The sequence below is a fragment of the Sminthopsis crassicaudata genome, chromosome 2 (genome assembly GCF_048593235.1).
Source record: "Sminthopsis crassicaudata isolate SCR6 chromosome 2, ASM4859323v1, whole genome shotgun sequence".
NCBI classification, from domain to species: domain Eukaryota; kingdom Metazoa; phylum Chordata; class Mammalia; order Dasyuromorphia; family Dasyuridae; genus Sminthopsis; species Sminthopsis crassicaudata.
The window spans coordinates 519,907,502-519,921,419 of record NC_133618.1 but is presented as its reverse complement, the minus strand read 5'-3'; the positions used below and the strand labels follow the sequence as shown (position 1 = coordinate 519,921,419).

General features: G+C 33.1%; 1 protein-coding gene across 2 annotated transcripts in view; it reads left to right on the top strand.

Moving 5' to 3' along the window:
• The window catches only part of FBN1 (fibrillin 1), a 267,909-nt gene that overhangs the window by 193,486 nt on the left and 60,505 nt on the right, over nucleotides 1-13,918 (top strand). For both annotated transcript variants that reach the window (XM_074294433.1, XM_074294434.1), the window contains exons 31-35: nucleotides 1,310-1,435; nucleotides 9,624-9,746; nucleotides 9,902-10,024; nucleotides 11,684-11,809; nucleotides 13,393-13,515. In XM_074294433.1, coding sequence (XP_074150534.1) covers nucleotides 1,310-1,435; nucleotides 9,624-9,746; nucleotides 9,902-10,024; nucleotides 11,684-11,809; nucleotides 13,393-13,515 — 621 coding nt within the window. The remainder of the gene's footprint in view (nucleotides 1-1,309; nucleotides 1,436-9,623; nucleotides 9,747-9,901; nucleotides 10,025-11,683; nucleotides 11,810-13,392; nucleotides 13,516-13,918) is intronic.

Sequence of the window (13,918 nt, the reverse complement as noted above, 5' to 3'; positions counted from 1 at the left end):
TCATAATAGTTTATCAAGATGAAAGTAAACATTTACAGAATAATCCTTATTTTTGAAATTGATGTCCTGAGGGACAAGTGTTGTTTTCTTCACATTTCTGTCAGACACAGAATTTTGAACTTAATGGAAATATAGTTTGACCTAGTGCTGTGAATTGCTTTCTATAAGTTATTTTTTGTCACCTTAACCCTTTGCATTATGGCTTAAAAGAAAGCTTTTAAATTCTTGGCCTGTGCCAAGCACAACCAAATTGTTTTGTCTGGGAGAAGGATAATGGGACTTTAGGATTGGTGTATGAATATATACTAGGTTTCTTTTTACTCTTTTAAGTGAACAGTTTATTTTTAAAGCAGCTGTTTTAAACTTTAAAAAAAGTTGTCTTATCCTCTTCACAGAATTCTTGATTTCTTTCTTTAAAAATATTTTTAAAAAAGAGAATAAGAAAAAAAAACATAAAAGGAACACAAAACAAAATAAAACAAAAGAGAACATTGTCACATGTCCAGCAGAACATCAAGGAGTATTCAAAATATATAACAATAAATTATCAGTTCAATAAAGTTATATAGAAGTAGAAGCAATTATATTCATGAATGTCCATTTTTTTCTTTACTTCCTTATAAATTATTATTTGGTTCTCTGCTGCTCACCTTATTTACTTTATTCTTTTTCCCCTTTTCATCCCTTCCCACCCCCAAGCAAGCTATAGTTAAGAAAAGATATATTTATGTATATATATCATACTTTATTTGTTAACAGAAATACTGCAAATTAAAAAATAATAATAAGGAAAATGTAAAAATAATTTATCCATGTGGGAAAGAGATATAATCAATAACTGTTTACCAGATACTATAACTGAGCTGGCTAAGCAGAACACAATCATTCAGTGAAGAAATATTATTGAAAACTGCCTGTTTGGTGTTGTATAAATAAAAAAAGAATGACAACTTTTATTTTGCACCATTTCATCAATCAAATGACATTTGGTAGATTCAGGAAAGCTTAAAACAGTCTTCTAGATAACCATTTATGCAAGGTTAAATACTATACTGGGCCTGTAGAGAAGAATGTTATATCATTTTAATACCACTTGTTTCCTGACAGACAATTCATTAAATTTCTGCCAAATTCTATAAGAGTTCTATGAGAATAATAGATAGGAAACGTGTGAGTATGTGTGCTTTAAAATGGGTGAGAGAGTGTGAGTCTGAGTGTGTGTGTGTATGTGTCAGTGGCTTTGTCTCTAGGAAGACTCAATATTATGTGGAAAATTCTATATAAAGATTAATGTTAAAATATTTTCCAGATGTTAATGAATGTGATCTTAATCCAAACATTTGTCTGAGTGGCAGCTGTGAGAACACGAAAGGCTCATTTATCTGTCATTGTGACATGGGATATTCAGGCAAAAAAGGAACAACTGGCTGTACAGGTATGTTTTAAAATATGAATAATAAACTATTAGTGACTGAGATGGCAACTTTTGTTAGTATTTTTGTGGTCCATCCTGAATTTAAATTTTATTCAATCAATATTAAATGTCTATCTTTGTTAAAGAGCTCTGTAAGGTACTGTAAAGGAAAAAAAAATTACAAAAATGAAGTTGTTCGTGGCCTTATGGGGATTATATTTAACATCTATTTAAAGTATGTATTGTACCATTCTGAATTACTATAAACCTTAATTCAGCTTCCACAAGTTTAGAATTTGTGATCCATTTGGATAGAATTTAGAGGTAAAGTTTTCTGCGTTAGTCATTTCAAAAATGTTATATTAAACAAATGAAAGGCAGAAATGAAGCTGCATTCAGAGGATTTGTTGTTCATCTATCTAGTAGTAATGTATGTTAAAAGAATAATTTAGAATCATTTATTTTCAAATATTTGCTATGCTTGCACACTACCAGTTCTTTTATTTCTTCATAATAACAATAGCTCACATTTATGTGGTACTTTTATGTGTCCTGAAGGCATTCCCCAGTCCTGTGAGGGTATTGTGGAGTATTATTATATCTGTTGATGGATGATGAAAATACTGAGGATCAAGAGAGGGAAAGTAGCTTGTTAAAAGTCATGCAAATAGTTAAGTATCTGAATTGGAATATATATATATATGAATCTAAATCTGACAGTCTTTCTGCATTACAGGCTACCTTTCATTAAAGCAGATTCTTGAAGGTTCCTTTTTTCAGTAACTATTTAGCTTAGTTTGTTATGTAACTGAAAAGTAACACAAATGTTATTTTTTTAAAAACCATTATAATATTTTTCACCACTTTCAACTAGTTTCTTTCCCAAATTACTTTAATTTGCGAAATTTTATTGCATTAACTTGCTTTGGCCTAATTCGTCCTGTGTTCATTGAACCTAAATAATCTTATGAATAAGCTGGTTTCAGACTTTTTAGAGTTATATTTGTCTTATGTCATCACCTAAAAACGTGCATAAAATGCTTTAAAATGTTTATTAAGGACCCTCTCTGCATATATATATGCATATATGTATGTATGTGTGTGTGATAAACTCATACATTCATAAACAGAAAAGAACTATTTTTCCTTGGTGATATTTTATGGACCTTTGGCTAACACTTTTAAGCATGGAGAAATATTAAATTGAGATAATATAGTAAAATTTTACTGTAGTTACCTAAATTTTATATAATAGAAAATAACACGTAACATAACATAATTTTAAAGCATAATGGAGCCCATGCTGAGTTTGAATTAAGTAACTGTATACTTTATTTTCAAATAACATACATCTATTCCAAAAGCTAGTTTGGCAAGCTCTCATAGCTTGAAATGAACACTTGAAATATTTGCAGCTTGGCAAAGTGGTAAATGTACAGATACCTAACTTAATTATATCAAAATATTTCAGTACAGCCCAAATTTACATTGTTATTCCAAACTGGCCAAGAATGCTAAGGTTCAAAGTTATAGATGCACAGGATAATGACATTAATAATGTATTGTATTAAGAACCACAAATCCTGGCCAAATGACGACCTTAGGCAGAAAGTGAAGTCTCTTTGACACTCACTCAATTTTCTTCCTCCTCTTCAGCATGGATAGGTGCCCACATAGAAAAAGAGAGACTAAAAGCTTAGATTCTAGAGTTGTCAGCACTCTACAACATAGTGGACTAATGATATTTAGTTCTGCATCTTTTTTGACTGATTTAAAATTTTTTGGGATGTGCCAGACACTGTTCAAAAAGTATGTAGATTCCTTCCTTCTAACCAACAAAACAGGTACATACAGTCCTCTTTATATGTTTTGGTTGTTCGGGTTTTATTTTGTATCTTCCAGTATAAATACAGGCTATTGGGAAAGGAGTTGGTGGTCTGGCAGTAATGAATTAAGAAAGTGGGTCATAACTGTTTCACTTTACTCAGTGCCTGGCTAGTTTAGGGACTTGGATCAAGTGAGCTGACTGAAATTTAGCCCAAGTTAGAGAATATTGATGTTTATAGATAGAAGAAAAAAACTGGAGAATATGGTAAGGAAATCTCTACGCAATGGGTTCAGTTCTTTAGAACTTTATGCCTCTAGTTCTTGCCCTTGTATATATTTGGGTTAATATTTAAACCTTCTGCCACTTCTAAAGTTAAAAAGTTGAGCTGATTTTTCAAGAAATTTTCATAGGATTTCTTTGGATTAATTTTTAATGGAAATGATGGATTTGACTGGTGTCTGCACTCAGGCCATTTTAAAATGAGCGCACATATTTTTTATCTTAAATTTTATTGCTATCTTTTATTCCTTTTCCCAGTGAGTCATCTTTTAATAAGAATGATTAAAAAATAAAGAAGGGAAAATGCAGTTCAGCAAAACAGTCAACACAACAATAAAAATATTTGCATTATTCCAAAGAGAGTTGAATTTTTAAAAAGGGATAAATTATGCTTGCATGTGCTGATATAACTTGGAAGTATAGAATTTATGGCATATAAAAAAGGCCCCTATTAAGTGTGGCATCTAGATTTAAGATTTCAGCAATATGAGAATCTTGCTGCATGTGAATTCCCTTCACCAATGCAAATATCCACTACACAGTTTGAAAATTCAGCTGTTACTAGATTCTTAAAAAGGTTCTTAGAGCACTGAGGGGCTAAACGACTCATGATCACAAAGCTAGAATCTGTCAGAGGCAGGATTTTAACTCAGTCTAGCTTCTCTCTACTAGACTCTTGAAATGTCTATTTTACATAACTTGCCCATGATCACACAGCCAGTATCTGTCAGAGACAGGATTTTAACTCAGTCTAGGTCTTTTATCCACTAGACCCCTTGAAATGTCTATTTTACATAATTTAAGTTTACATAGAAACTAAGAATGTAAAGGCTGGATAGAGTTTTACATTGTATGTTAGATGAAGCATTACCAGTTGTACATTAGTAACAGCTGCTTTTTACTGATGTGTACAGAGACATGTGAATAGATCTAAATCCAAGAAATTCTTTATCCTTCCCTAAGGACCAGCATTTCATTATTTCTCTTTTTCCCCTCTAAAATCATAGCTTATGATTAAGTTTCAGTTTGATAGAATTCAGACAACCCTTCAGCAGATTCAGTAATACAGTGACTGCTTTGCTTTGCCATGGTATGAGACAATCTGGCCTAATGGTTAAACCAGGTTAGAGGGGACTTGGATTTTATTTCTAGTTGGCTCATAACCTTGTACAAATAACTAAGGTGTTCTATACCTAAATTTTCCTAATTGTAAACTTGTGAAAGTGATTTTTAAATGTTCCTCACAAGGATTTTTTTCCTTTGTATATATGGCCATGGGAAAAGTGTGTGGCTTTTTAGAATAGGGGAGTTCTGTTAATTCCAATACTGACAAATATTTAAAAGTCCAGAATCTTTTCTGTGTCATGGACTCTTTTGGTAGTCTGGTAATACCTTTGGACTCCTTCTCAGAATAGTGTTTTTAAATGTATAAAATGAAATATATAGGATTACAAAGGAAACCAATTATATTGAAATAGTTATCAAAATATTTTTAAAAACCTGAGTTCACAGACTTTAACTTAAGGACTCCTGTTTAACCAAAGGCACATTTGATCTAAAAGCCAGAATTGGAAAAGCATTAAATAGAATTTAAAATGATTTTTTAAAAAATGGGGTAGTTAAAAAAATTAGGAGATTTAGGTTTCTTTTGGCTTTGCTCCTGCTTGTTAAATTAAAAGTAGGGTAATTCACAGCTTATAATATGGTCAAATTTTCTTAGTGAAGGCCACGGTAAAGACAAGTGTTTATAATTTTCTAGGCAACAAGTATAAATAGTGATAGTGGTTTCTCCTAATTGGAAATAATAAACCAGCCACATATAAAATGACATCAAAGAACAGTTTAAATCACGTTTTGATGATAGGCAACAGAAATTTTTCCACAAGTTTAAATATATGTATATGTGTGTGTGTGTGTGTGTGTGTATATATGTACCTTAAAATTGAATCAATTTTATGACATTTCAAAGGAGGAAAATTACTTCCTTAAAATTATGAAATATCTTCTGGGTTCTATTACATTTTGCTTTAAATATTTTTAAATCCTTGCTTTTAATAATTGTTCTCATTTTAACAAATAAACATCCCCCCATCATCCAGTTTCAGAATCCACCCACTGACTTACATTCCCAGCCCACATGGATGTTGGATTTCTGCTTTCCCCCTTCAGCATTCTAAAAAATGTGGGTTTTACTGAGGAGAATATTCTATTTTACAGAGTATGCATACATTTTCTTGAAATCCTTAAATGTACCAAATTTTAGGCACTCGCTCTTCATATAGAAAAACAACCTTGCCTGATATTGGCTTAAGAAAACTGAAATTAATTTGTGACCCAGGATATAGCTTCTTTGCTCATTGTGCCTATTTGCAATTAGACATCCAGTCAAAGCATGATACCTTACCTCTGTGGAAGGCAAATCTTGAAGAGAAGGTTCTGATAGTATCAGACCATTTACTTACTGTGTAATCCTGGGAAGATCATTTGACTTCCATAAAAAGACAATTCTTCAGGACATATATGCAAAGTAAAAGACAAGTTAGAATCTGTACTAGAGGAGGAAGTTGCCACATTAGAGGTTGTCTATGCTAATTGAATCCCTGGGACAATACTTGTTAAATGAGCCGATACATAGAGAGGGAATGTGAATAGAAAGTTTTAGTCCACAATAAATAACTTAATCATACACATCAAAGTCATCACTAGTCAGCAAAATATTTTGCTTATTCCTTTCCAATTTCTTATGCATAATAACTTAGCCCCCATGGTTATTAGCTTGCAAAAACTCTTTGGTTGTTTAGTTGAATAGTGTTGGCTCTATTCTCTGTCTAGTTTTACAAATCTAAACAATCTTAAAGATAATCTTTTCTTTTCTTAACCTCATTAGTAGAGAAAAGCTTCTCCTAATGTCTAATCACGGAAAGGCCAGATTTTACTTTTCACCTATGCATAATTCTTTATGTCAGTTGGTGGGGAGCTTTTTTATACAGTCAGTGCATCTTTTGCCCTATGTAACCAGAGAGAAGGTCATAGTTTGCTGTTAACACAATCCACAAGCCTTTGGGGCTGTTGTGATGTCAGACATAAAAAGATGCTCTATCTGGAAGCTTCTTGGTTCTTACTCAGAGCACTCCCTTAGCCTTGACTGGGAGAGGTCCCTTGAGCACTCTTTAAAACTCTTGGTTTAACAGAATGAGGTAACTAAGGACCAAGGAAGAATGGAGTGTCAACTTTAAATTTGAATGCCTTTGTTTCTCTTGGCTTGTTTCTTTTGCACTGGAGCACACACTTGGCACAGTGGGGGAGGGAACATTTGTACAGAAAAAAAAATATGTATTTGGCAAATACAAAATTGCCTTTGCATTATTAAAGTGATGTGTGTTTGAAGAATATGGAAATGATAATTTATCCAAAGATTTACACATATATGAATTATGTAATAAAATCAAGTGATCAAGCAAGCATTTTTTGAGCCTTTTGTGGACAGGGAGACTCTCTGTAAGGTGCTAGAGACAGAGAAAAATGAGAATCTCTTCTCCTAAAGGAGTTTACATTCTTTTGGTCCATGTTTTTATGAAGAATACACTACAAACCATATTCTGTCTAGGATAGGAATTAGGATCAGACCTATGATTTCATTGCAAGTTCCAAGATAAGGAATCTCCCTCTGCTTATTCAAGGTAGTACAAGACAGGACAAGGATAGAACTCTCTAATGGTTAATTCTTCTAAGACATTTTCAAAGTTGAGCATATACATGAAGAAACTGAATATGGAGACTTTTACTTATCCAAAGATGCTTGAAGGGAACAATTATTAGGATATAATTTAAACATTAATAACTAGAAAATAGGAAAGAAAGCCCTCAATTAACTCAATTGGAGTTAAGTGACAAGATCTAACCCCCCTCTATATCTCATTCTGAGGAGCTGGGAAGAAAATACTTAACATGAGTGTCCAAAAACAGTGAGCGTGAAGGATTGTGGGGCATTGCAAAGCACCCTGGCCCAATTCAGGAGACCTGGGATCTAGCACCTACTCTCTTTTGTGTGTTGTGACACCCAATAAATGTAATTAATAAATTGAACTTAACTTAGAAAAGTTATCTAATTATTCCTTTGCACCTCATTTCTCTTAGAACTAGATGATCTCTGCATTTGCATTCAGCTTCTAGGTTCCATAGATTTTCTAAATGCTTTTTAATTATCCAGGATTTCCATGAGTTAGTTTTATGGTTTCAGACTGTCCTTCTAATGATCCTGAGAATATATAGAAGGAGAATTTTGTTTAAGACCTCATGAGAGAATAGTTGGGATCGAATGCAAATGTGAATGTTTCCCTAAAGGGAAAATAATGTGTTGTGGCTGGCTTGTAAACATTTGATCAAAATTATTTTGCTTACGAGTCAGAAAAGTCAGTTAAGGGAAAAATCACTTAGTTTTTGGGTACTATTGGTTAGCAAGGTATTTTTTTGCATTTTCCTTTTCTTTGGAAGTTCATCATGCTCTGTCAGACAGCTGAAGGTAGTTTCCAATCACTAAAGAATTAACTGGCTTTCAGAAGAAATACAAATCATGATATGCCTGAAACTGATGAGCGTATGTTCTCTTTTGCAAAGGTCAGCATTTAATATGTCTACTTGATATTCTCAAGATTATGTTACAAAAATGAAGCAACTGTATGACTTAATTATAAAAGAACTTTTACATGAACATTTCTATTTAATGTTTATTAATGACTTAAGAGATTTCTGGCAGAACAATCTGACAAGCTTTTTTTTTTTAGGTTATCTTATGTGTTCTCTGAAAGTTTATAAGGGTGTTTGTGATCACAGGACTATTTTAAAGCTTCCATTTGAATACAGAGTATCTCTCAACCATTTCCAAAACAATTTCAAAACTCTTAATTTTGCTTAATAATCAAAAGAGTAAGCACAAGTTGCTTGTGCAGTTTCTATTTTATGTCATTATTCAAGTGACCTCTAGAAATTCTTGTTAACCTTTTCCTCTGTTTCATGCCAAAATTAGTTTTCTTGACCTCCAGTAAGATCTGTAACAGGCATTGGTTTCCTGTTCAGTATGATATTGTCATCTTACAGATTCCTGCTTCTGGTTAAAGAAAATGTGACACCAACTAACTAAAACATATTCTTCCCAAACTGTCACTTACCATATTTGACAGATATCTTTGACTTGTGGAAACTTTCATTGTATATAATATAATAATGTTACATTATTATATTATATTATACATATATATTATAAAATAATAAAGAAATAAGGGAAATGATGCCCTTGGAAATTCTCTGCATCTACTATTTTGTATTTACCATATGGAACATAAAGGTCATACATAATGTTATAAAATATCAAGCCAATAAAAATAATAGAAAAAATAAATACATTTCACTTCAGACCTTTTTTTAAGAAATTTGAATCATCTTTTTTTCTAATTGATTCTATGTAATAATCATGCCTCTTGTTTTTATTGGCTACTATGCTTTCTTTGGCCATTTCCAAGGATTCAAGAAAATAACATAGGATCCATTTAGGAATTATCTCCACAGTTCTCAAAATATATCTGAGCAATAAGCATGATTTTTAAAATTTCAACTGTAATTTCTAAAATTTAAAGAAGGAGTTAGAGCATGTGGAGATATGTCCTTTCCCCATAGTGAGCAAAAATAGTCCCTTCATATCCTAGAAAATAACAGAGGGCTTTCTTCTTTAATATTGTGAGCTTGGATTTCAGAACTAGAGATTAGTGTAACAAAGAAAAAATGAACTGCACAGAAACATAAAAGTCTCCCCTTTGTAGTTTCATAATAATATTACCTTACTCCTTTAAAGAGATCACTTTTCCCTTACAAAAATGGTAACTAATAATAGTCAAAATTAATAGTAGTTCATTATGCTTTATTATTTAATGAATTGTCATTTGAACTTCTTGGACACGTGTTGTAAACATTGTTGCTAAACTAATTTATCCTGTTTGAAACAAGAAAAGCAATTCAGTGGCTGAAAATTCATGCCTCTGAGGAAGTTTAAGAAAAAAAAAAAAAAGAATTAATTCTGAATTCTAAAAACCACTCTCTTTTTCCCAGACATCAATGAATGTGAAATTGGAGCACATAATTGTGACAGGCATGCTGTCTGCACTAACACAGCAGGGAGCTTCAAATGCAGCTGCAGTCCAGGATGGATTGGTAATGGCATTAAATGCACAGGTGAGTTGGGAATTCTTCAAAACCTAAGCTGGTTGTAAGATATTTAGATATTTTATTAAAACTTATGAGGGAAATTTAACATTTTTGGTGATGGAATGTTTTGAAGGTCATAATGTCTTATCATTATAGAATTTCTTTCTTCACTTTCCTATTAGATTTGGATGAATGCTCTAATGGGACGCATATGTGTAACCAACATGCTGACTGTAAAAATACAATGGGATCTTACCGCTGTTTATGTAAGGAAGGATACACTGGAGATGGATTCACTTGTATAGGTAAGTTCTTATTTGAAGTTGGTGAGAGGGTGCTTTTGTCATGAAAGTATAGTAAAAAACTGTTAAGGACCATGCCTAAGTGAAGGGACAGGTCAATTCTCCAAGAGCCTCCACAGCTGTGAACATCTGAAGGAGTTCCAAAGGAGCTTTTACTGACACAGGTGTTGCGGACTGGGAATGAAATAAGTTGGAGGCAGAGGAAAGAGGAGAGAGGTCAGACAACAGCAACTGCCTCTCAGGCTCCTTGTATCATCATCCTCTGTCACATGAAGAGATCCATTCTACAGGTCTGAGTTAGACCTCCAGCAGCCACTGGCAGGTGGCTCCCATATCACAACAAAAAACTATGGAGAAGACAAATTGTCCATAAATATTGTAGTTCATCTATTCATTTGAGAAGGATGTGTCAGTCACCATCTACTTTTATAAAGAAAATTATGTATTTGAAAATTTGATCATTCAAAATAAGAGTTTGGGACTGCTTTCAGGAAGGAGCCAACTTTTTGTTGGCTTGAAAGATGCTAAATATATTTTTGGTCCAAAATTACTATCTCACTTGTATAGAGCATTCTTGGTGTGCAAATTGCTTTTCCTGAAACTTCTCAACAACTCATCTGCTTCTGGTCTTATCCTGAACCACTGAGAGATTGAGTGATTAAGTTATGATTATTCAGCTAGTATATATAAGAAGTAGGTCTTAAGAGAAGCCTTCTTACTCCAAGACTCAAATCACATTTTCTTTTGCTCATTCTATAAATCTGCATAATTTTTAGGAATCACCATTTGACTAATGAAGTTTAGTAGGTCATCTTTCCTATCCCATATTTAACCCATTTAAATTACTTTGCATGTTTCTGAGAGAGATCACTTGTTCTTTCCATATATTTACCCCATTTATTGATATAGAATAATTTTTCACTGTTTAAGGAAATCTCAGAAACTATTTCAGTATCTAGGCTTGCAATATTATTTCCATAGTAATTGTTGCATCCATCTGAGTTATTTTATATGCCTTTCTTAAAGTGGTCACCCACACGAGTACTTATCTGCTATTTAACTCTTTTTCCAGTTATTAAAGGGCTCAGCTAAGATGGAAACTTAATTTTGAATCACATTCTTGACATAATGCATATTTTTATGTGGTCAAATAATTTTAAATATACTTGGTTAAAATCACCCAAGTAATTCTTATATTCTAAATCATTATGGATGTGTCTTTGTAAAACTTCCTCTAACTAGAAATCCCCAAATGTTGCCAGGCCAGTCTGGAAGGGAAAACCAAGACTATCCAGGAAATGCCCAACCTTCTTATTTCCTATTCATAAAATCCCTAACTTTCTTCAAAGCTCATCTCAAGTACCACTTAATCCATGAGAAATCTACTGATCCCCTGATTTTTAGGGCCATGCTGCTTCTGCCACTGGAATTAATTTATATATATATTTAATATTTATGTTTTCCCCAATAGAATATAAACACTTTGAGGGTAGAGATTATTGTGTTGTCTTTGTATTCCTAGCATCCTTACATGAACTTGGTATACATATATTTAATGAATTTAATTAACTCAAAATAGCAGTATCTACCAGCCTTCAAGCTAGAAATTAGTGGTAATAATTGTAACTATAAACTGAAATTCCTTTTTTTTTTTAAATTTAGATCTTGATGAATGCTCAGAAAATCTAAACCTTTGTGGAAATGGGCAATGCCTTAATGCCCCAGGAGGATATCGTTGTGAGTGTGATATGGGATTTGTGCCGAGTGCTGATGGAAAAGCATGTGAAGGTAATGAATATGAAAGCTCAGAGTTCACAAAGACAGTTTTGGTGCTTTATTATTTTAAAAAATGATGGACCCACCATCCTTCTTGCTCTCCTATGTCCTAGTTTCAGTTTGGAGCTCAATTGATTATGAGTTCAGTTCCCACATGAGCTTTTTCTTTTCATGAAGACGAAAAACTCTGCTCTGTGGCAGTAAACTGCAGGCCTAATCTTAGCCAGCTCTCTTACAGATTCATGGCAGTGGTTATAAGGGAGAGCAGACAAGTAAGTGTGGTTGACTTAATGCCAATTCATCCCTACTACTGAAATACAAATTCCCAGTACATAACCTGTTATTGGTGAATTGGAAGGGTCATCTTTTTATCTGAATACAACATCCTTTTGGCTTTAAATACATTTTTAGAAAAATTCTGAATAGTAATTGTCAAATTTGCAAACTGAATTTGTCCTGAAGTTCTTTTGAGTAGTGTTTAAGTCCAAGAAATGGATGAAACCTGCATATGCTTATGTTTTAGGTATTTAGGAACAGTGAAACTCAGAATTAAATACATATCGTACATTTGAGTATGATTTTCTAAAATTATTAATATAGTTATAGCCATTTAATCTTTACGGAGAATATACTGAATGTACTCTTAAGCTAAAGTTAATTTGTATCTAGCTTAAAAATGAGTGTAACACTTCATGACATAAATATATTTTAAGAAAAACTTTAATGGAAATGTACACTAGAAAGCCACATTTTTATTAGATGACTAAATTTTTTTCCCTCAACCCAGTCAACAATATATATCTGCATTAGAATCTGAGAATCACAAATGAGAAAAATTTCAGTTCTAATGTAAACCTCACATTTATACTTTGAAAACTTATTCTTTCAACTGAGCATGATATTGCATTCCTATAATCCCTACTGAGACTGAGGCTGGGATTGGTGTTGGATCACTTGAGCTCAGGAAAGCTAAAACCAGTCACATGTTTGCACTAAGCCAGATGATCATCATTATCATGATCATTAAAAGCATAATTAGAAGATATTTACTTTGTTTGGAGGACAGCTCTAGAGGGTACAGTGGGTACAGTACTAGGCCTGGAGTTGGGAAGACCTGAGTTTAAATCTGTTTTCTAGACTCTTCCTAACTATGTGACCCTGGACAAGTCACATAACCCTGTTTACAGCAGCTTCCTCATCTGTAAAATGAACTGGAGAAGGAAATGGCAGACCACTCCAGTCTCTTGCCAAGAAAACTTCAAAAGAGGTCACGAAAAGTCAGTCATGACCGGAACAGCTGAACAACAGCCACTTTGTGAGGGCAATGTACTAATCTCTGAGGAATACAGAGTTATAGTCTAGTGCGCTCATAAATAGAGTGAATGTATGAATTTAAAGAGATAAAGCTTCTTGATAGATGTGATAGAAACCTCAGAAAAGATACCATAATGTTTGATTAAGCTTTGGAAATTTCTTAATGCTTACAGAGATACTCTACTGTATTGAATGCTAAAAAAATTTAAACCGGATTATAAATAGATATTCTCACCTTTATCTTTAACCAATAGTTCTCTTTTTGTCTCCCCAACTTCCAGATATTGATGAGTGTTCCCTTCCTAATATCTGTGTCTTTGGGACTTGTCATAATCTTCCTGGTCTTTTCCGCTGTGAGTGTGAGACTGGCTATGAACTGGACAGAACTGGAGGAAACTGCACAGGTAAGGCATTTCTGGGTTTGGATTGATATTTGTCCTGTTGTTTTTCCCATTATCCTAGGTATTTAGGAATGGGATATTAATTGTGAAAACTTAGAGAAAAGATCACACCCAGTATGAGAGATTGAATAGCAAAAAAACATTTTCAGGGAGAAAAACTAATTATGTGAGAAGGAAGAATAAAAGCTTACTCCCAAGATTTTGAACTTGGAAGTCCAGAATGATTTCTTGTTTATTATTATGGATAAGTAGAGGCTCTTTGTGTGGATTAACTTCTTAATGTTTATGAACCTATGGTGAAATAGAGTCTAAGACATATCCCAAACAGAAGGCTTTTGCCCAGCCTTCACTTCTACTCAAATATTTCTTCATTATCATTAGGCAGGAAATCAGACAATTCTCTTCT